Genomic DNA, 21,393 nt, shown 5'->3' with positions numbered 1-21,393 from the left:
ACACGGGCCTTTGTGGATCAGCGCCCTGGAAACCATTCCTTTATGTTCGCCGTCGTTTGAGGCCTTGACGTCGGACGACGGGATTTATGCGCGTCTTTGTGCTAGTGAGGGCCTGTCCCCCCCAGGGCCTGACCTGAAACACTGGATACTGTGGAAGACTCACAGACATATGGCCACCGCACAGAGCCACTGTACCCGGGCACGCCACCTCCCAGCTCTGCCTGAATGGAACCCAGGGCCTGGGAAACCATGACTGGGACACTGACTTCACTGCTGTCTCCAGGCCCCCAACTAAAGGTCTGATTTACTGAGGCCTTTTACTGAGCATGTGCAAAGCCTTTTTGCACACACAAATCCAATAGCGTGACCGATGATTGGTCATGGTGTTTCTTCGGCACCCATTGTTGGTTGTGTTATTAGTTCTGTGTGTGTGCTAAAAGGTTCTGCATATGCTAAAGGACTTGGTACATCAGTCCATAAGTGTGTGCTGGTATATCAGTTGCCGGGAAACTGCTTGTAAGTCAGAGGTTGCTGGTTTGATTCCCAGGTGGGGCACTGCGGTTGCCCTTTAATCCATGACATCACACATGTGCTATTAGAATTATCTCAACTGAACACCCTAATGTTGATGTCACAATCACTACTGGTGACTGAAAACAATGGCATTCTAGAGCACTGATTTAGAATTCTGAACATTTGAACATTCCACAAAAACTCTTCAAAGGATTAACCAGACATTGCATGCGTAATATAACCAGCAGTACAAAAGGATTGTGTTTTGTTTCGTTTTCGTTATTCTTCGTAAGCTGAGCAAGTTACTCTGTACAGTAAGTGTCTGCTAAATGCTGAAAAGATTAAAAGAAGCTCAGTGCCCCACATGAATGCTGGAGGTGGCATACACTGCAGCTATTTTATTCTGGAGCCCTAAGACAGAGGGGCATTCTGGGGCAGGGCAGGGGCTCTGCATCACCCCGGTAAACAGCACCGCATGCTGGCATCAGTCCTGATGAAGTTCCCCTCTCTCTCTCTCTCTCTCTGCAGTGCTTTTGAGAAAAATGGTTTTATAGATGCACTCCGTTACTGTAAGTGCTTCTCCTCACTGGAAGTGGTGCCATCGCGTTCCCTTTGCCCCGGCCAACAGGGGAAAGCTCAAATGAACACCGTCCAGGCTGTACAGACGGAGTGTCAAACTCCAGGCCTGGAGGCCTGCATGTTTTCTGGGTTTGGTTCAATCTGCGGTCAGTTTCGAGCCAGCCACGTGAATCCTTCACCAATCAGTAACTTCAATTAATCACATGCCAAAGCACACTGAAGACCTGCAGACACTGCGGCCCTCCAGGACTGGGGTTAAACCTGCAGACACTGCGGCCCTCCAGGGCTGGAGTTAAACCTGCAGACACTGCGGCCCTCCAGGGCTGGAGTTAAACCTGCAGACACTGCGGCCCTCCAGGGCTGGAGTTAAACCTGCAGACACTGTGGCCCTCCATTCTAAATAGCGTACAAGAAATGCATGCATGATACATACAAAGAGGAGACCCCAAAAATGATGCACATTCAACTGGAGATTTGCAATACAAACAAACTTCTAATACAAATGATCACAATAAACTTTAAGCAGGGCACTGCACCTCTCCAGGACTAGTCTCACGCTCTGAGGAAGTGATGGTGTGAGATGAACACAGAGCGATTCTTCGCTCAGTGATGTCACAGTGCTGATGTTCTTATCAGAATTACAAGAGCGCCCCCTGGTGGATATGAGTATGTCTACATGCCCACTGGAGTAGAGTCTGACTCTGCACTCACGCTACCGGAGGCAGATTATGGCTAGCTGTTTATCTTTTAATGCCCCAAGTGTAACAAGTGGTAACTTAATTAATTTTTTTCCAATTTTTCTCTCCCAATTTGCGAAGCAATTACACTCTCTCTAATCCAGTTAGTGCTAGCTGGGGATACAGTGCTAGCTGGGGATACACTGCCTGACGACCCCGTCCCTCAGCGGCCCAGGAGGATCCTGTGACCCTGAGAGGGACACGCCTTCTCCAAGCCTCCTCGTCTCCATTAGACCGTTACTCCCAGGCACTGTATGCGGCGATCCCACTAATCCTGCCACGCCCCTCCCCTGGAGCAGCGAGCCAAATTATGCTGCTCCACAAGAGCCGGCCGAACTTGGCTTTTGGCAGGACCGGGTATCGAACCCCGGTCCTCGGTGTGCAACTGCAATAAACTGCAACCGCAAGTTCACGGCATCTTAGCCTCTTAGCCTCTTAGCCACCGCGGCTCCAGTAGTGGTAACTTAATTTGTATTAATTTTTTACTAGTCAGAATAAGATATCCATCATTCAATTTTAACTAGTCACAATTACATTTTTTACCAGTAATAATTTTATTTACTAGTCATAATTCATATTGAAGAAATCTAGAATTCCGTTTTGACTCGTCATATGTTACCATTGACTTGCATTGAATTCAACTCTTATCCACAATTAAATTGTTTCTAGTAAAAACTGTAATTCACGATATCTGCATGATATCTGCATTTCAAGTTTGCTAGTATAAATTCAAATTAAAGATAGCTACAGTGACTGGAAAAGATTAAAGCTGCCTACATTGTAACCTGTTGAATGAGTTTTAACCTGTAAAAATGACATTGCACATATCTAGAATTGAAATTGTGTAAAAATAGATTTTTTACTTGTCATAAATATTTTTAACTAGCAATAACTGCATAATAGATATCTATAACATTTAATTCCACAAGTTGTTCATATCTGTAATTCAATTATATCATAAAATTTTTACAAGGAAAAAATTTAGTCGTAAGTGTTAAAAAGCACCAAATTCAGCTTGAGTTTGCGTTGAGCTTCGGTCTGCGTTCCCTGGTGGTCCGCGGCAACAAGCAGCTGGTCTTGGACGGGGGTTTTGAGCGAGCGCCACCCGCCTTCCCCCACTATCTTCCCCCATTCCCTTTCCTGACAGGATTTTGCAAATGTGCGCGGCACCGAGGCACGATGTTATCTTTGAAAAGTGAGGAAAAGACCGCAAGGCAATGCCGCGTTATTATTATTATTTTTCTTTTTTTTTTGTAGGTTACGAGCGCTCGCTACTTTTCCCCGAAAAACGCTGACCCCAGGAGGCCTTCGGATGTTGCCGGCGTGACCGGCCGTTTGTTTAACCTGATTAAACTCCGGCGTTTCGCACCTCTCAGCGAAATTCTATCACGCCCGATAAAAAAAAACTGCAGTGGGGTTTATCTTTTTTATTTTGCAATGGCTGGAAAATTTCAAGCGTCTAAATCTAGGGCAAGCTAAAAAGAAAAAGTCGAGGGGAAAAAAACAGACTGCTTCAACACGGACTGGTGGCTGTTTTGGCTTGATCGCGTTTTCGATTTTTAGAAGCTTACATACATAACTCCTACCAGGAAATGAATACAGCTTCACAGTTGTTTAATACAAGACTACAGGGGTGGTGTGGAGTGTAGCGGAGTGGTTCAGGTGCTTAATAGGGACCTGGAAGGTTTGTGGTTCAAGCCCCGGTGTAGCCACAATTAGATCAGCACAGCTGTTGGGCCCTTGAGCAAGGCCCTTAACCCCACATTGCTTCAGGGGGTGTTGTCCCGACCCTTGCTTAGTCTAATCAGCTGTAAGTCACTTTGGATAAAAGCATCAGCTGAATAACATGTAACGTAGGTAATGTGATGACTGCAGAAAAATAATCGGGCCAAATAATTCTTTTGACTTCAGCGGCATGAGCACGTTATCGTAACGTGCCGTCGGGCTGTGGGGCCAAGGATCAAGTATGCTTGTCTCAGATAACAGCATAACTTCCATATATTGTGTGCGAGTGTTAAAATGTTATTTGTCTTTTGATTGTGAGTCTCCACTGATTGTCAGCACTACTGCTACGTGTGAAAATGTGGGTCAAACTCGGATTCGGAGACCAGCCTGTCTGCCCCCGTGGTCCCCCGTGTTCACAGAAACATCCCAACCCCGTACTCCGCTCTTTGAAGCCTTGCAGGTCCCCATCATTGATGTAACGGTGGTCTGTCCAATCATTCGCAACCATTTACAAACCGGCGCACACATCAGGGTCAGTCTCCAGTCCACTAGGCCAGCAGTTTGCTGCGTTTTTGGTGCAGCCAATATCTTGATTTATTAAGGTGGTTGAACACATGGGTTTAAATTCTTAGGGGTCACTTTTTCCTCAATATTATTAACAGAATTTTGGCTCATTATCTTGGCTTTGCGTACTTCATTATTTACCAAATTGATCGTTTTAGTGGCCAGGTGTGCACACTTTCACGAACTAGGGGCCTATTGATTCACCTCCATCTTTAATTTGATGCGTTCATTTTTTTTAAGCTCTATGTAATGGTTTGCCATGCAGCACAATAAGCACAATGAAAACATGTGTAGCCACGTTAAGATCTGCACAGCTGTTGGGCCCTTGGGCAAAGCCTGTAACCCCACATTGTGCCAGGGGGGATTGTCTCCTGCTTAGTCTAATCAACTGTAAGGCGCTAAGGGTAAAATAATACAATGTAACATGTAATAACTATTCCCAAAGTGTCCTATTGGTCTTTCTAGATTCCTAAATTAGGGTTCCTTTCGAATCCATGGTTCGTTCATCGTCATGGAGATAAGCCGTTCAGTGTTCGCTGCTAGAAAAACAAACCGGGCGCATTTTATCGTCCGCTCTGCCCAAGAAGGGTGCTTAAGGTTCATTGTCCCAGTTTTTTTTGGGGGGGGTGTTACATAACCTTACTCTTACATCCTGTCTTGGAGTCTCCTTCGAGTCTCCTTCCAAGAATGTTCTCGTCATTGTTCTGAATCCTGTGCTCCAATCACTGGGAAAGGTTCAGAAACAAACCTGCCAGAAGCCGAAGGAATTACAATCACACCCCTGAACACGACATCAGACCCAGGGGCCTGAACCTGCTATAAACCTGAGAACGTGCGACTATGTCCTTCATATTAACATAAATGAAGTAATTCACATCATAATAATGAGTTATTTAGCTGACGCTTTTTATCCAAAGTGACTTACAGTTGGTTAGACTAAGCGGGAGACAATCCTCCCCTGGAGCAATGTGGGGTTAAGGGCCATGCTCAAGGGCCCAACAGCTGTGCTGCAGAATTTATTGTGCCTACACCGGGGCTTGAACCGGGTCCCAGTCATGTACCTTAACCATTAGGCTACAGGCTGTATTCCTGTCTCTTGCCCGGTGCTTGCTGGGATAGGCTCCAGCGCCCACCATGACCCTGACCAGGAGTAAGCAGGTTAGATAATGAATAGATGGATATCTTACATAATGGCCACACTCCTGTGTGTGAGGGGCTTGCATAACCAGACTTTTGTAAACATAAATGGAGAGAGGTCAAGTGCAGTCGTCCAAAGGGTGGCTGTCTCTCAACCAAGCAATCAATGAAGTGAGCTGATCGGCCTGGCTGCTCTCCAGGGCTAGAGCTGAGGACCCCCGTCATTATTGTGGCCGTTAAGATGCAAGTCGTCGCTGTTTCCTAATGGCAGTTAGCCACCTGTTTACTTCTGGAAGTGAAAAGGCCAAGGCACAGCAATGCTCTCTGTGGAAGAAGATGGGAACCGTTGAATAAAAAATACAAAAATAAACGAAACGAAACGGTCTGCCGACTGCACTCTCACGCTGACACGCACACTTCTGCTCTCCCGCTGATCAGAAAACTTCGGAGCTGAGACACAGCACTAAACGTTAAAAATCAGCAGGAGCCGCGAGGCAAGCCGCCAATAGCAACACGCCCCCCCTCCCCCCACCCCCGGCCTTTAATGTTTTAACGCTCCGTGACCGTTATCCGGGCGGTCTGACACCCACTCATCCGTCGCCAAGGTAAAGACAGGAAACCAAAAACTACGATTCAAAGTGCTTAAGACTGCCACGCGTTCGGTGGGGCGACGTGACCGAACGCACTTTCTGCAGGTTTGATATCAATCTCTCTTTAAAAAAGGGGAACAAAGAAAAACGTGCATTTGTTTCAACTATTTATTTGTCTTTTGTACAGAAAACACCCGTCCAGCAGCGAACGGAGCTGTGACTTAGTAATGACATCATACGAGCTCTGAGAGTGAATGAGTAGGTTGTTGTCCGGAACAAAACTCACTGAGTGAAAGTACATGATATCGCACGACTTAAGTGGAGCCAAGGCCGATAAGAACATAAAAATCTCAAAAGAAGATAAGCAGAGCACTCAATTTTAATAGAATGCTCAGTTGTTCCTGCCATTATTTTAATAATCACAATGACTACTGTAGACGATAACATACACTCGCTGAGCACTTTATTAGGAACTTTATTATGCTTTTTCATGCGATCAGCCAATCGCGTGGCTACTACCCAGTATTAGTGTAGTGTTCCTAATAAAGTGCTAATAAAGTGAGTGAATATTAACTGTCAGCCTGGCTTCAAAGGCTTTTTGTAATCCAACATTTCAATGATCACTGAACATAACAAAAAACAAGAAACAAAAAAATATGAAACGAAAACACATCAGGCAATCTGATTACAAATCTAAATGTCAGCATTGAAAAATAATATTCTAGAAATGAAATACAACCCTGAAATGTTACTTTCACAGTTTAATATGGGACATAATTCCAGAGGTACTGATTTTGCAGATTCGGCAGATTGTTGGAGAACATACTGTATACTGTCAATCACAGGAAACACACTCATTGGTGTTTCCATGGCGAATAGTAAATTATATCACTTAGTGAGTTCTTTAACAGAGCGAAGGTCAAAATAAAATGTGTCACACATTCCCCCAAGCAAACGAATATTGCTAATCTCCAGTGGAATCTGAAATATGATCACAAAGGTAGTAATTTAGTAAGTCATTAGTGTTTTCCTAACCTTGTATATTCCTTGACCTAATGACCACGTCTGTGGTAAAAGTATTTGGTTGGTATTTGGGAGTATGCCCAATGACATGTTTTGCAAATACATTCCAAATACTCAGAAATGATATTTAAAATAAGCTAATCCCAGTTAGCTTTAAAAATATTTTTCACACGTAACTTTACTATAATATCAGCTACAAATGCAGAGCTCACATGCTGCTTTCTGAAGTGTAAAGTGGCTACAGCACACACCCACCCAAGTGCTTTGTTTAGTACATACATCGAGTCAAAGGGCTCAGGCCGTAAGAGCAGTCGTCTGGCAGTCGGAGGGTTGCCGGTTCGATCCCCCGCCCGGGCTGTGTCAAAGTGTCCCTGAGCAAGACACCTAACCCCCAAATGCTCCTGACGAGCTGGTCGGTGCCTTGCATGGCAGCCAATCGCCGTCGGTGTGTGAGTGTGTGTATGAATGAGTGAATGAGAAGCATCAATTGTACAGTGCTTTGGATAAAGGCGCTATATAAATGCCAACCATTTACAATTCAAAGGAAGGCCATGTACAGGACAACACTTAATGTCAAGTGTTAAAACTTTTCAATGTATCCCTCAAAAACATTGCTTCCAAAATTATTTTTTAAAATACGCCCCCTAAGATACATCTCAGCAGACCAACAGTCCAAAATTTGAAAACACTTAAATACCTTTGTTAAAAGTGTTCACAAATTATACACATTCTGTCCTCCCTGATTTACTGTATAATGGTTTCAGATCTTTAGACAAAATGTAATATTGGACAAAGGGAGCCTAAGTAAACGTAAAACACATTTAGTAAATGATTATTACACTTATTTAATGACAAGACGTTATCAAACACCATATTTAAATGAAATTAAATAATTTTTAAAATGTGCTTTGTGTTTATTCGTTTTCTATTTTTTCAGTTTATTCAATTTTATTTTGTCTGAAGATCTGACAAATATGTAATGACAGAGGAAAATCGAGGAACTCGGCACTGTAGAAAATACCAGGTCAAACCAATCACTGTGAAGGTCAAACCAATCACTGTGAAGGTCAAATGAATCACTGTGAAGGTCAAATCAGTTATTGTGAAGGTCAAACCAGTCACTGTGAAGGTCGAATCAGTTATTGTGAAGGTCAAATCAGTGACTGTAAAGGTTAAACCAGTCACTGTGAAGGTGAAATCAGTGACTGTGAAGGTGAAATCAGTGACTGTGAAGGTGAAATCAGTCACAGTGCTGTGTAAAATGGGGGTAACGATGAGGACAGAGCGGGGGTGCCGATGGAGCGCGTGGCGGCTCAGTGCTTCACGGCGATGGTCTTCACCTCGGTGAAGAAGTGGTAGGAGTCTCGCGCCCCCTCCCGGCCGATCCCCGAGTCCTTCACCCCGCCGAAGGGCAGGTTGAGGTCGCGGATCAGCCAGCAGTTGGTCCAGACCAGGCCCGCCTGCAGGCCGCGGGCCACGCGGTGGACGCGGCCCACGTCGCGGGACCAGACGGTGGCGGACAGCCCGTATCGCACCCCGTTGGCGCGGCGGACCGCCTCGTCCTCGCCGTCGAAGGGCACCACGCACGTCACCGGGCCGAAGATCTCCTCCTGCATGCAGCGCGAGGCGTCCGCCACGTCGCTGATCACCGTGGGCAGCATGAAGAACCCGCCCCGGTACCGCTCCGGCAGGTCCAGCGCGTCCACACCCTCCCCGCAATGCACCTGGCCTCCCTCCGCCTGGGCCAGCTTCACGTAGCCCCGGACCTGAGGAGAGACGGCAGCAAAGACGACATGAGAAACCTTAACCGAGTGGTTGAGGAACATGACCGGGCCCCGGGAGGTTGCTGGTTCAAGCCCCGGTGTTGCTACGATAAGATCTGCACAGCAGTTGGGCCCTTGAGCAAGGCCCCTTAACCCCACATTGCTCCAGGGGGGATTGTCCCCAGCTTAGTCTACTCAACCGTAAGTCGCTTTGGATGAAAGCATCAGCTAAATAACTTTAATGTGATGTAGTGAGAATCACTGCTAGGGATGACTAATGGTGAGACAGCTTGCATTATGAGTCAGTGATTGCTGGTCTTATTCGCAGGTGGGGCACAGCTGTATTTAACCTGAACTGACCTCAGTGAGAATCCAGCTGTATAATTGTGCTGTAAGTAAAAGTCATGTTAGTGTTATGTTGCTGTGGAGAAAGGCACATTTTAAACAGGGGTTGAGGGGAAGATCTTGCCAATACTGGTGCTAAAACTCTACTCTTAAAATGGTGCCTGTTCCAAAACAGTGCCTGTGATAGCATCTTTAAAATTAAGAGCAAATGTATTAATTTAAGTTCTACTTCATACGTATAATTTATACCGTTTCCTCTAGGCATTTTGAGCGAGTTTAACGTTAGCTAGCATGCTAACGGTACCTGCTGTCACTGACTGAGTCGACAGAGCGAGTACAACATTAGCCAGCGAAGGCTTATGACACCAAAACGAGGCCCCAAAATCTGCATTGTGATTCAGTCTAGTCTTAAGTGTTCTATGTACCTAAGAAGCGCTACGTGACTTACGAAATAAATAAAATAAAGATATGATCTGGGCGCTTCAGGGTAATATCTGAAAACACACTGGGAAGACGTTTGAAGTTTTAACAAAGATGCTGATAAATTAAAGATGCTAAGCCAGCGTAGCCGGGACACCAGACCTTCTCTAAGTGTTCTTTGCTGATAAGGGCTCCGTTGTAGCTGCCGTTGTCCGTGGGAACGCCGGTTTTCCACTGCCGGGCGGCTTCCACGAACCTCTTCAGGAATTCCGGGTAGATGCTCCGCTCCACGAAAATCCGGCTGGTGCACAGACAGATCTCGCCCTGCGGAGAACAGGACAGGTGACAGGAAAGTTATCTTTCAATTCAATCAAGTCTGTCAAATATTATTGAATGCAGCACCTTGTTCAAAAATTACGGCCCTGGCAAAAACGAACCGGTGAGAAATCGAGACACAAGCACTAAAAATCTGTATGCATCACGGGCGCCCTCTTGTGGTCAGATATAGAAAGACAACATTTGCGCAACAACATAACATAAGGTAATGGCGAGAACAGGCAATTCAGCCCAGCAAAGCTCATTTTTTCCAACCCCTAACCCCAAACCCCTACTGCTCAGTTTGCCTAAAAGCTAAACAGTATCTAGCACCGTGCTCAGTCACCCAACCCCGCATACATACAGATTCATAAACACAGCGACTCCGCAGAGGCGCTGTTACTCCCCCGCTCCAGCAGGGGGCAGGCTGACCTGGTTGGAGAAGCTGGAGCGGACGGTGGTGGCGATGCACTCGTCCAGGTCGGCGTCCTGGAAGACCAGGGCGGGGTTCTTGCCGCCCAGCTCCAGGGACAGCCTCTTGCAGTAGGGGGCGCTGTGTTCGGTGATGACCCGGGCGGTGGCTGTGCTCCCAGTGAAGGAGATCAGCGGCACGTCGGGGTGGGACACCAGGGCGTCGCCCGCCCGCGGCCCCGTCCCGAAAACGATGTTCACCACGCCGGGGGGCATGCCTGGAACCGGGGAGGGGGGGTGTCAGGGTTGAAATGTTGTTGGGGTTGCTCCCCAGTACTCTGCTCCAAACACCAAACACCAGCAGCTTAAACTGTACTTGGTAAAAGGTAAATGGTTGGCATTTATATAGCGCCTTTATCCAAAGTGCTGTACAATTGATGCTTCTCATTCACCCATTCCTACACACACTCACACTCCAATGGCAATTGGCTACACTTCCCTCTACTTCCTTCTAGGGTCTTTCAGCGCACTTAACCCTGGTTATGGGTAGGCACTTTGCACTTTGTTGTACGTCGCTCTGGATAAGAGCATCGGCCAAATGCCATTAATGAAATGTAATGTAATGATATGCTTTCAAGACAGTGAACGCACAGTCCCCTCCAAACAGTATTGCAACAGCAATGGTCAATCCCTTTGTCTTTGTTTTACACTGATGACATTTGAGTTTGAGGTCAAAAGATGTACATGAGATGACAGATTCGAATATCAGCTTTTATTTCCTGGTATTTTTTATGTAGATTTGTTAAACAACTTAGGACGTATGATGTTTACATATAAAAGCTGAAATTCTTGAACTCTTGTCTCGTGTTAAACTTTTTATCTCAACCCCAAATGTATTCAGTGTAGAGCAAAAGCAAAGGAACTGACCTTGGGGATGGGGAGGTTGGGGGGTTTTGGGGATGGGGGTGTTGGGGATGGGAAGGTTGGGGTGTTGGGGGGTTTTGGGTATGGGGGGGTTGGGGGGTTTTGGGGATGGGGCGGTGTTGGGGAGTGTTGGGGATGGGAAGGTTGGGGTGTTGGGGGGTTTTGGGGATGGGGGTGTTGGGGACGGGGGGATGGGGGTGTTGGGGATGTGAAGGTTGGGGTGTTGGGGGGTTTTGGGTATGGGGGGGTTGGGGGGTTTTGGGGATGGGGCGGTGTTGGGGAGTGTTGGGGATGGGAAGGTTGGGGTGTTGGGGGGTTTTGGGGATGGGGGTGTTGGGGACGGGGGGATGGGGGTGTTGGGGATGTGAAGGTTGGGGTGTTGGGGGGTTTTGGGGATGGGGGGTGTTGGGGACAGAGGGACAGGGGGGTTGGGGGGTTTTGGGTATGGGGGGTTGGGGGGTTTTGGGGATGGGGCGGTGTTGGGGGGTTTTGGGGATGGGGGGTGTTGGGGTGTTGGGGGGTTTTGGGGATGGGGGTGTTGGGGACGGGGGGATGGGGGTGTTGGGGATGGGAAGGTTGGGGTGTTGGGGGGTTTTGGGGATGGGGGGTGTTGGGGACAGAGGGATTGGGGGGTTTTGGGGATGGTGGGTTGGGGGGGTTTGGGGATGCGGCGGTGTTGGGGAAGGGGGGTTGGGGGGTTTTGGGGATGGGGCGGTGTTGGGGGGTTTTGGGGATGGTGGTGTTGGGGACGGGGGGTTGGGGGGTGTTGGGGATGGCGGGGATTTTGGGGTTCCTCACCGGCCTCCTCCAGCAGCTTGCACATCATCCAGGCGGTGACGGAGGTCATCTCGCTGGGCTTGGCCACCACCGTGTTGCCGGCGGCGATGGCTGGGGCGATCTTCCAGGTCAGGAGGTAGAGCGGCAGGTTCCAGGGGCTGATCAGCCCAGCTGTGCACAGGTGTGGGGTTAGAACACCGGTACCACACCTGCTTCAAATACGTAATGGTTTTGGAATCAAATACTTTTCTTTGCTCGATTGATCTTGCAGTGAGCCAGCCAAGAGGACCAAGGCGGGGTCTGTGGTTTTTGGCAGGTTCCAATACACCAGACAAGCTCAGGAAAGTGCAGAAATGCATTTTAATCCAAAACCATTATGTGTTTAACCCAGGCCTGTTCCACACTCAGTACGCATTGAGAGAGTTCAGTGTTCATTCAACTCTAACAGAGTACATATGACTCCAGTAGGGTCCGTATGTACCCCGTACGAGTAAATGTAATACTGAACACACCGTGTGTCTGAAATGCCAGCTGTAGGTCAAACCTTCAGCAGCACATGAGACCAGAAGGGTAAGTTTCCATGTGTACAGTGTCACTGAGTAAAAGATTGCACACCCCATATGAACCCTGCTGTAAAATCCAGCTCAGACCAGCCTGAAAGACCAGCTGTTTCAAAACATAGCTTGAGCTGATCAAACCAAGGTTTGTATGGAGCTGGTCTGACCAGCCAACCGGTCAGAAGAATCAGGATTAACATATATATTAAAGGACTGTTTCCATAACAACCAAGTTACCAGCCGTATGAAGGGAACGATCTCCTCTTCAAACTCTGCACTTTAAGCAGCAGGATACGTTCTAATTGGGTTGTTCACACTGAGTGAAATGTATTCCAAAACCGTGATAAAATCCTTCATAGACTGCCCAGTGTCTTTGATCTCAGCCACACTCAGCTGTCAGCAAACTCAGATCTTATAAGTCCCTTGAGTGCAATACATTCTTACTACTACTTGAAAATATTCTTTCCCCTGGATGCCTGGTTGAACACAGGAATGAACCCACACTGGCGGTATGAAAGTGTTTAAGAAGATTATGCCAGAACAACTGACCGTTAGCAAAAATATATGCGCCCTCCATAGCGATTGTTGCTATGTACAAAAATGGACGTCAGGCGTGTGTGACATGCGAACGACAGCTGGCAGCTTAATGAATTACTGCCAGAAATGAGATGGTTTTTGGAAAGATAATCCAGTATGTTCTGGAACAAAGAAACAGCACAAACAGGAGCCCTGTTGGGATGGAGCTGTGTGCAGAAGGAGAGGGGAGGAGAGGAGAGGAGAGGAGAGGGGCGGGGAGGAGGCGTAGGGACCCTACGTCGGGGCCCCTAACCCTGCAGACTCACCCACTCCCACAGGGCTACGCACGCTGTAGCTCACACACACTCACCCACTCCCACAGGACTACGCACGGTGTAGCTCACACACTCACCCACTCCCACAGGACTACGCACGCTGTAGCTCACACACTCACCCACTCCCACAGGACTACGCACGCTGTAGCTCACACACTCACCCACTCCCACAGGGCTACGCACGCTGTAGCTCACACACTCACCCACTCCCACAGGGCTACGCACGGTGTAGCTCACACACTCACCCACTCCCACAGGGCTACGCACAGTGTAGCTCACACACTCACCCACTCCCACAGGGCTACGCACGCTGTAGCTCACACACACTCACCCACTCCCACAGGGCTACGCACGGTGTAGCTCACACACACTCACCCACTCCCACAGGGCTACGCACGGTGTAGCTCACACACACTCACCCACTCCCGCAGGACTACGCACGGTGTAGCTCACACACACTCACCCACTCCCACAGGACTACGCACGGTGTAGCTCACACACACTCACCCACTCCCACAGGGCTACGCACGGTGGAGCTCACACACACTCACCCACTCCCACAGGGCTACGCACGCTGTAGCTCACACACACTCACCCACTCCCACAGGACTACGCACGGTGTAGCTCACACACTCACCCACTCCCACAGGGCTACGCACGGTGTAGCTCACACACACTCACCCACTCCCACAGGACTACGCACGGTGTAGCTCACACACACTCACCCACTCCCACAGGGCTACGCACGGTGTAGCTCACACACACTCACCCACTCCCACAGGGCTACGCACGGTGTAGCTCACACACACTCACCCACTCCCACAGGGCTACGCACGGTGTAGCTCACACACACTCACCCACTCCCACAGGGCTACGCACGGTGTAGCTCACACACACTCACCCACTCCCACAGGACTACGCACGCTGTAGCTCACACACACTCACCCACTCCCACAGGGCTACGCACGCTGTAGCTCACACACTCACCCACTCCCACAGGGCTACGCACGCTGTAGCTCACACACTCACCCACTCCCACAGGGCTGTGCACTGTGTAGCTCACACACACTCACCCACTCCCACAGGGCTACGCACGCTGTAGCTCACACACTCACCCACTCCCACAGGGCTACGCACGCTGTAGCTCACACACACTCACCCACTCCCACAGGGCTACGCACGCTGTAGCTCACACACACTCACCCACTCCCACAGGGCTACGCACGGTGTAGCTCACACACACTCACCCACTCCCACAGGGCTACGCACGGTGTAGCTCACACACTCACCCACTCCCACAGGGCTACGCACGGTGTAGCTCACACACACTCACCCACTCCCACAGGGCTACGCACGCTGTAGCTCACACACTCACCCACTCCCACAGGGCTACGCACGCTGTAGCTCACACACACTCACCCACTCCCACAGGGCTACGCACGCTGTAGCTCACACACACTCACCCACTCCCACAGGGCTACGCACGGTGTAGCTCACACACACTCACCCACTCCCACAGGGCTACGCACGGTGTAGCTCACACACACTCACCCACTCCCACAGGGCTACGCACGGTGTAGCTCACACACTCACCCACTCCCACAGGGCTACGCACGGTGTAGCTCACACACTCACCCACTCCCACAGGACTACGCACAGTGTAGCTCACACACTCACCCACTCCCACAGGGCTACGCACAGTGTAGCTCACACACTCACCCACTCCCACAGGGCTACGCACGGTGTAGCTCACACACTCACCCACTCCCACAGGGCTACGCACGCTGTAGCTCACACACTCACCCACTCCCACAGGGCTACGCACGGTGTAGCTCACACACTCACCCACTCCCACAGGGCTACGCACGGTGTAGCTCACACACACTCACCCACTCCCACAGGGCTACGCACGCTGTAGCTCACACACTCACCCACTCCCACAGGGCTACGCACGGTGTAGCTCACACACTCACCCACTCCCACAGGGCTACGCACGGTGTAGCTCACACACACTCACCCACTCCCACAGGGCTACGCACGCTGTAGCTCACACACTCACCCACTCCCACAGGGCTACGCACGGTGTAGCTCACACACTCACCCACTCCCACAGGGCTACGCACGGTGTAGCTCACACACACTCACCCACTCCCACAGGACTACGCACGCTGTAGCTCACACACTCACCCACTCCCACAGGGCTACGCACGCTGTAGCTCACACACTCACCCACTCCCACAGGGCTACGCACGGTGTAGCTCATGCAGCCCAGGTGGTCCATCTGGCTGCAGTCGGTGGTGTGGTGCAGGATGGAGGAGGCGAAGAAGCGGAAGTTGTACGCGGATCTGGGGATGTCCACGGTGCGGGCGAAGGTGATGGCCTTCCCTGCAGCGCGGAGAGATGGGAACACACACCGCCGTGAGACCAGGGGCCCTGTTTCACAGAGTTAGCTGGACAACTGCGCTTTACTCCAGCTAACTCAGTAATCCTGCTTTGTGGGTTTTACTTGGTGCAGTTATCCAGCTAACTCAGTAATCCTGCTTTCTGGGTTTTACTCGGTGCAGTTATCCAGCTAACTCTGCTTTGTGGCTTTTACTCAGAGCAGTTATCCAGCTAACTCAATAATCCTGCTTTGTGGGTTTTACTCGGTGCAGTTATCCAGCTAACTCTGCTTTGTGGCTTTTACTCAGTGCAGTTATCCAGCTAACTCAGTAATCCTGCTTTGTGGGTTTTACTCAGTACAGTTATCCAGCTAACTCAGTAATCCTGCTTTGTGGGTTTTACTCAGTGCAGTTATCCAGCTAACTCAGTAATCCTGCTTTGTGGGTTTTACTCGGTGCAGTTATCCAGCAAACTCAGTAATCCTGCTTTGTGGGTTTTACTCAGTGCAGTTATCCAGCGAACTCAGTAATCCTGCTTTGTGGGTTTTACTCAGTGCAGTTATCCAGCTAACTCAGTAATCCTGCTTTGTGGGTTTTACTCAGTACAGTTATCCAGCTAACTCAGTAATCCTGCTTTGTGGGTTTTACTCAGTGCAGTTATCCAGCTAACTCAGTAATCCTGCTTTGTGGGTTTTACTCGGTGCAGTTATCCAGCAAACTCAGTAATCCTGCTTTGTGGGTTTTACTCAGTGCAGTTATCCAGCGAACTCAGTAATCCTGCTTTGTGGGTTTTACTCAGTGCAGTTATCCAGCTAACTCAGTAATCCTGCTTTGTGGGTTTTACTCGGTGCAGTTATCCAGCGAACTCAGTGATCGTGCTCAGTAATGGAGGCCTTTTTAAAGCACTCAGAGAGCAGAGCCCTGTGCTCTGGCTGTTAACCGCCTGCCGTTTCGCAAGCGTCGGAGTAGAAAATAAAACATTCCTCAAATAATTTTCTCAAACACAAGTCAAATATTTCTGGTTGTACCGGTCCTGAAGCACTCCCTGAACCAAGCATGAAAATCACAGTCTAGCTGAAATTTCTATTTAGTTGAAATTATTCTGCAGTATAAATGTAGAATAATGAAGTAGAAAGATAATTGATCAAGCAAAATTAACTGGTAAACAGAGATTAACCCTCCTATTATGTTTGGGGTTAATTTGTCCCCATTCAGTGTTTGACATCTCTTAAAAATCAGTTAACAATTAATTCCCCTTGAAGTGTCACTTTCCCATACAGGTGCCGAACTTTCAATTCCAGTTTTTTCGACCCCAAACGTAAAACCGGTCATAAAATCTGAACATAATAGGAGGGTTAAGAGAGATTAACGTACAGTAACATCGAGGGGGTTTGATCCGGGAGCATTGGGGTGGTGATGAGGCCCCCCCGTGCAGGGCAGTGGGAGGGGGTGGGTACTGAGGGGGTCGTTGGCCAGCGGTACCTTGGTCCTTGGACTCTGCCTGGGCGAACTCCTCGAGGTGGGCGTCGATGAGGTCGGCCAGCTTGTGGAGGACCTTGCCCCTCTCAGCCGGGCTCCGGGAGGACCAATCAGGGAAGGCCTCCTGGGCGGCCTTCACCGCCGCCTCCACCTGGGCGAAACCACGGAAACCAACTCTGTTACCGGGGAGACGAGCATCCCGAGCCAGGGGCGTGGACACGACGGTCCCGTTTCCGGCAATCCCTCACGCAGACCTCTGCCGGTCCACAGGTCACACGGGACAACTTTTTGGGGCGGCAGTTTTGGGGCGTGACCAACCCTGTTCCTGGAGATCTACTGTCCTGTAGGTTCTCACTCCAACCCTAACAGAGCACGCCACATTCAACAGCTAGAGCAGGGCTGCCCAACCCTTGTTCCTGGAGATCTACCGTCCTGTAGGTTCTCACTCCAACCCTAACAAAGCACACCTCATTCTACAGCTAGAGATCTTGCCAGGTTGCTAATTAAGTAGAATCAAATATGGCAAATTAGGTTAGAAATGACATGCAGCAGGACGGTAGATCTCCAGAAACAGGTTAGGTTACCTTTGCTTTAGAAATGTTATTTGACTAAATGATCAAGGATGTAAATATAAATGCCTTCGGATAAAATTGCACAATATGATCCCAACAAATCCCTTTGGGTGTAGCAGTCAGCAATCACTAATCCATTGTTGAATTATGTACATACTGTGGAGCACAAAGTTGAATGCTCCTCTCTGTGACAGGGAAGGGACGAAAGCACTGCAGTGTTGTTATGCAACAGGGTTACAGGTGGGAATTGCAAATAAACATACATTTGAGTGTTTGAATGTTTAACTCAAATGTACAGGGCAATATGCCTGCCTGAACTGTAGTTCTCTCAGTGTACAGTTAGCCATTGTACACATGCAGAAATGTAGTTAAAGCACAGGTGCAGTAACTGAGGGCAATACTGAAATGAATGAATAATTAACAAACAAACATTGCAGAGTTGACTTGGTTAAGTGCAAAGGTCATCCATTCTGACACAGCACTTTGTGTGTGTGTGTGTGTGTGTGTGTGTGTGTGTGTGTGTAAACCCTGTCTGAGGAACTTTGTGCAGCATTTATTTTAGCCTTTGATTATGTGTCAACATTTGTGTAGTTTATGCATTTGGCAGATTGACTTTTGGCGCTTCATGTAAAATCATCTTGATTGTTTTTAGACGCATATACATATGCACGTGTGTTTATCTATGCGGTTAATAAAACAACCTCCTCCTAACCACCAGAGATAGTGCGAGCAAGCAGTCAACCAGCGACTCGGAAAAGTTAATCACCCGCATTAGGGATGAATTCATATAACATGTTCCAATTTCAACACATTTTAGCTTTGACGTCGCAGAAATCAGCCATCCGACGGGAGAGCGTAGCGGCGCTGTCACCCTGAAAAACGCGATGGCAATGAAACAATTCAAGCAGTAAGGTCCAGTGGAACTGTACGCACGGCCATCGCGGAGCACAAAGGACAGGTAAGCAAAGGTTACTAAGGACATCCAATCTGTGCATTATCCTGCATCCCACCTCTTCCGTGTCGCTGTCCGGAACTCTGCAGTACACCTCGCCCGTAGATGGATCACAGGAGTCTATATGCCGAGCGCAGGGCACGAATTTCCCCCCTATGTAATTCTCCAGGATCAAATGAGTCCGGTTATCAGCCATTTTGGGCATGATTGCCAAACGATTTTTTTTTTTCTCTCCACAACGCAGGGACCGAAACTACGTCGTAGCAGGTGCGACCTGGATCCTGTGCCGTGAATCGCGTGCTACGATTTTACTCACTGAATGGTCGGTGCCGGAGGATGCGTTGCGCCCCGCCTCTCTACAATCCATACGCATCCAGTGCACGGAATTCCCACGAACCAATCGCGCCTCCGCGACAGAATGCCTGTCAAGATTGTGTGCCAATCGTGACAGTACGGAGGATGGGACGACGGTGTGTACCCGGTCGTTCATTAACCAAACCAATGCTGTGGTGTAATACGTGCCTTTCGACCTTAACGTGGAAAAAGAGAACGGATGGTTTCCAGGAACGGCGTGCGGACGGTACCATTTGCACCATACCATACAGACGGGACACGCGTGTCAATTCTGTGGCATTTAAAAAAAACAATCAACATCATTGGCTTACTTTAGCAGACAGTTATCAGATTTTATCGTGATAACTGAAATTGCAAAAAGGTTACATTGTTCAGACCCAGTTCTCCATGTTCACATGGAGTTCACATGCCGTTTTTTTTTTTTTACCCTGGTTCGAATGTATGAAAGCACAGTATTTCCTAAGTGCATTCAAGTATATAAATTATTTAATCTTTCAATCTAAAGTCTACATTTGATACATTGTTGTAGCCGTTTTATCCCATTGCCTGTTATAAGGACTAGCCGGCAGGTGGCGCCGTTGTCATACAGATCAAGCAAAGTTACGTTTGTAACTTAATTGAAGTTCTTAAAATGTAATGTAATATTCTTTTTTGCGTTTGTTATACTCGCTTACTTTAATACTGAATGCTCAAGCGTATTTGTATCCTTCTTGGTTATAACTATAAAACCGTTGTGTTACGTTGTGTACTTCAAAGCATTTAATCATAAAAAAAACTTAATTGAATAAAGCCTTTGCCATTACTTTGTGCGCGTGGCTGTGTAATTGATTGACGTGCAGTAGTGTTCAATAATCTGTCACGATCAATGTGGTTATGCCATTTCTTTTCGCTAACAGCTGGTTGAGTCATTTTGATCGCAGTGGGCATTACTTATGGCCTGATTTAAACAGCTCGGTAACGTCGATCAAGACATAATCGTCTAGCGCTCGTTGCACTTTGTATTTTAATCTAGGACTGCCATACTTGCATTCATCTTGGTGCTGTATTTGGCTTACCGTATCTATATATAGTTTGACATGCCATACTTACTGACATGACCTATTTACCATGTGTACTAGACTTGATGTTCGCGGCTGTAGAGTCTTCATGTGAATGGCACATTATGCAGTCTGCTCCGTTACTGTTCTAATGGCCTTCAGTTTATTATACCTCGCCTTGGATAAAAACGTCTGCTAAATAAACGTCACTTAATGTTAGGAGTGCCTTCGCAGCCGCATTGCGTGTAGGCTTCTGCAATTATGCTAAATTCCAGGTCCCTCCACTCTCAGCACGACTGGATATAAAGCCATTACATTGCATTACATTATTGGCATTTAGCAGACGCTCTTATCCAGAGTGACATACAGTTGATTAGACTAAGCAGGAGACAATACTCCCCTGGAGCAATGCAGGGTTAAGGGCCTGGCTCAAGGGCCCAATGGCTGTGCGGACCTTATTGTGGCTACACCGGGGATCGATCCACCAATCTTGCGTGTCCCAGTCATGCACCTTAACCACTACGCTACAGGCTGCCCCGATAAAGCCGTTTTTCCGAGATGAATACGATCTACACCTCTCCTCACCTGCGGATGACAGGTCACATGACCTCTGACTAATTTGTCAAGTACTGCAATGTCTCTGCTTCCAAAAGCAATCGTCATGTGATAAAGACGCTGAAGCATCCTCTAAAGCAGAGTTCAGCAGGCGATGGGGGCCCCCTCTTCCTAGCCCGCGACGTCTCCCCATTGGGGAGTTTTTTTGCGCACCGCATTTGGACGTTTCTCTCCCCACTAGGGAGTTTTTTTTTTTTAACCTTGTCTGCTTGCTATTTGGAGGTTCCGGCCAGTGTGTTTTTTCCCCTGCTACTCAGCAAAGCGTCTTTGTGACTGTCTTCTGGGAAAAAGCGCGAGACACAAATAAAACTGGATAGAATCTGAACCAGAGCGCCATCTTCACCAGCTGCTCCGTTCCCATTCCCACCTTTCAGAGCAGAACAGGATCCGAATTTCAAAACTACGTTTCTTCAGTACTGCCACTGGGGGGGCCAAGTCCAACTGAACCGCTAAGAATCTTTGCGGCAGACCTGGGTCAAATACGTAAATGTTTATGGATTCAAATACCTTTCTACGCTCGTCTGGTGCATTGGAACCTATGAGATACGATCACAAAGTGCAAGCCCCACCTTCTGGTCCTCTTGGTTGGCTCAATTTCACCAGGCAAGATCGATGGAGCACAAAAAAGCATTTCAATCTCAATTACGTAATTGAGCCAGGTCTGCTTCACGGTCAGGTTATTGAACAGAGCATGTTCAACTCTTTTTCCACGTACCTCTCTCAGAACTGGGCACAAATAGCACGTTTCTGTGCTCTACTGATCTCGCCTGGG

General features: G+C 48.4%; 1 protein-coding gene across 1 annotated transcript; it reads right to left on the bottom strand.

Annotated features, from left to right (window-relative positions):
* Window positions 1–6,515: 6,515 nt before the first annotated feature.
* Window positions 6,516–19,668, bottom strand: aldh8a1 (aldehyde dehydrogenase 8 family, member A1). Its single transcript, XM_061242511.1, has 7 exons — window positions 18,674–19,668; window positions 17,095–17,242; window positions 15,461–15,616; window positions 11,845–11,994; window positions 10,144–10,400; window positions 9,559–9,720; window positions 6,516–8,634 (listed from the first exon to the last, which is right to left on the bottom strand). Exons 1-7 carry the CDS (start codon window positions 18,818–18,820, stop codon window positions 8,182–8,184), a joined length of 1,473 nt encoding a protein of 490 aa, XP_061098495.1. The 5' UTR covers window positions 18,821–19,668; the 3' UTR covers window positions 6,516–8,181.
* Window positions 19,669–21,393: the final 1,725 nt, after the last annotated feature.

This window comes from Conger conger, chromosome 5 (assembly GCF_963514075.1).
Source record: "Conger conger chromosome 5, fConCon1.1, whole genome shotgun sequence".
Classification (NCBI taxonomy): domain Eukaryota; kingdom Metazoa; phylum Chordata; class Actinopteri; order Anguilliformes; family Congridae; genus Conger; species Conger conger.
The sequence above is the reverse complement of the archived record's forward strand: the minus strand, read 5'-3'. Positions and strand labels throughout refer to the sequence as shown.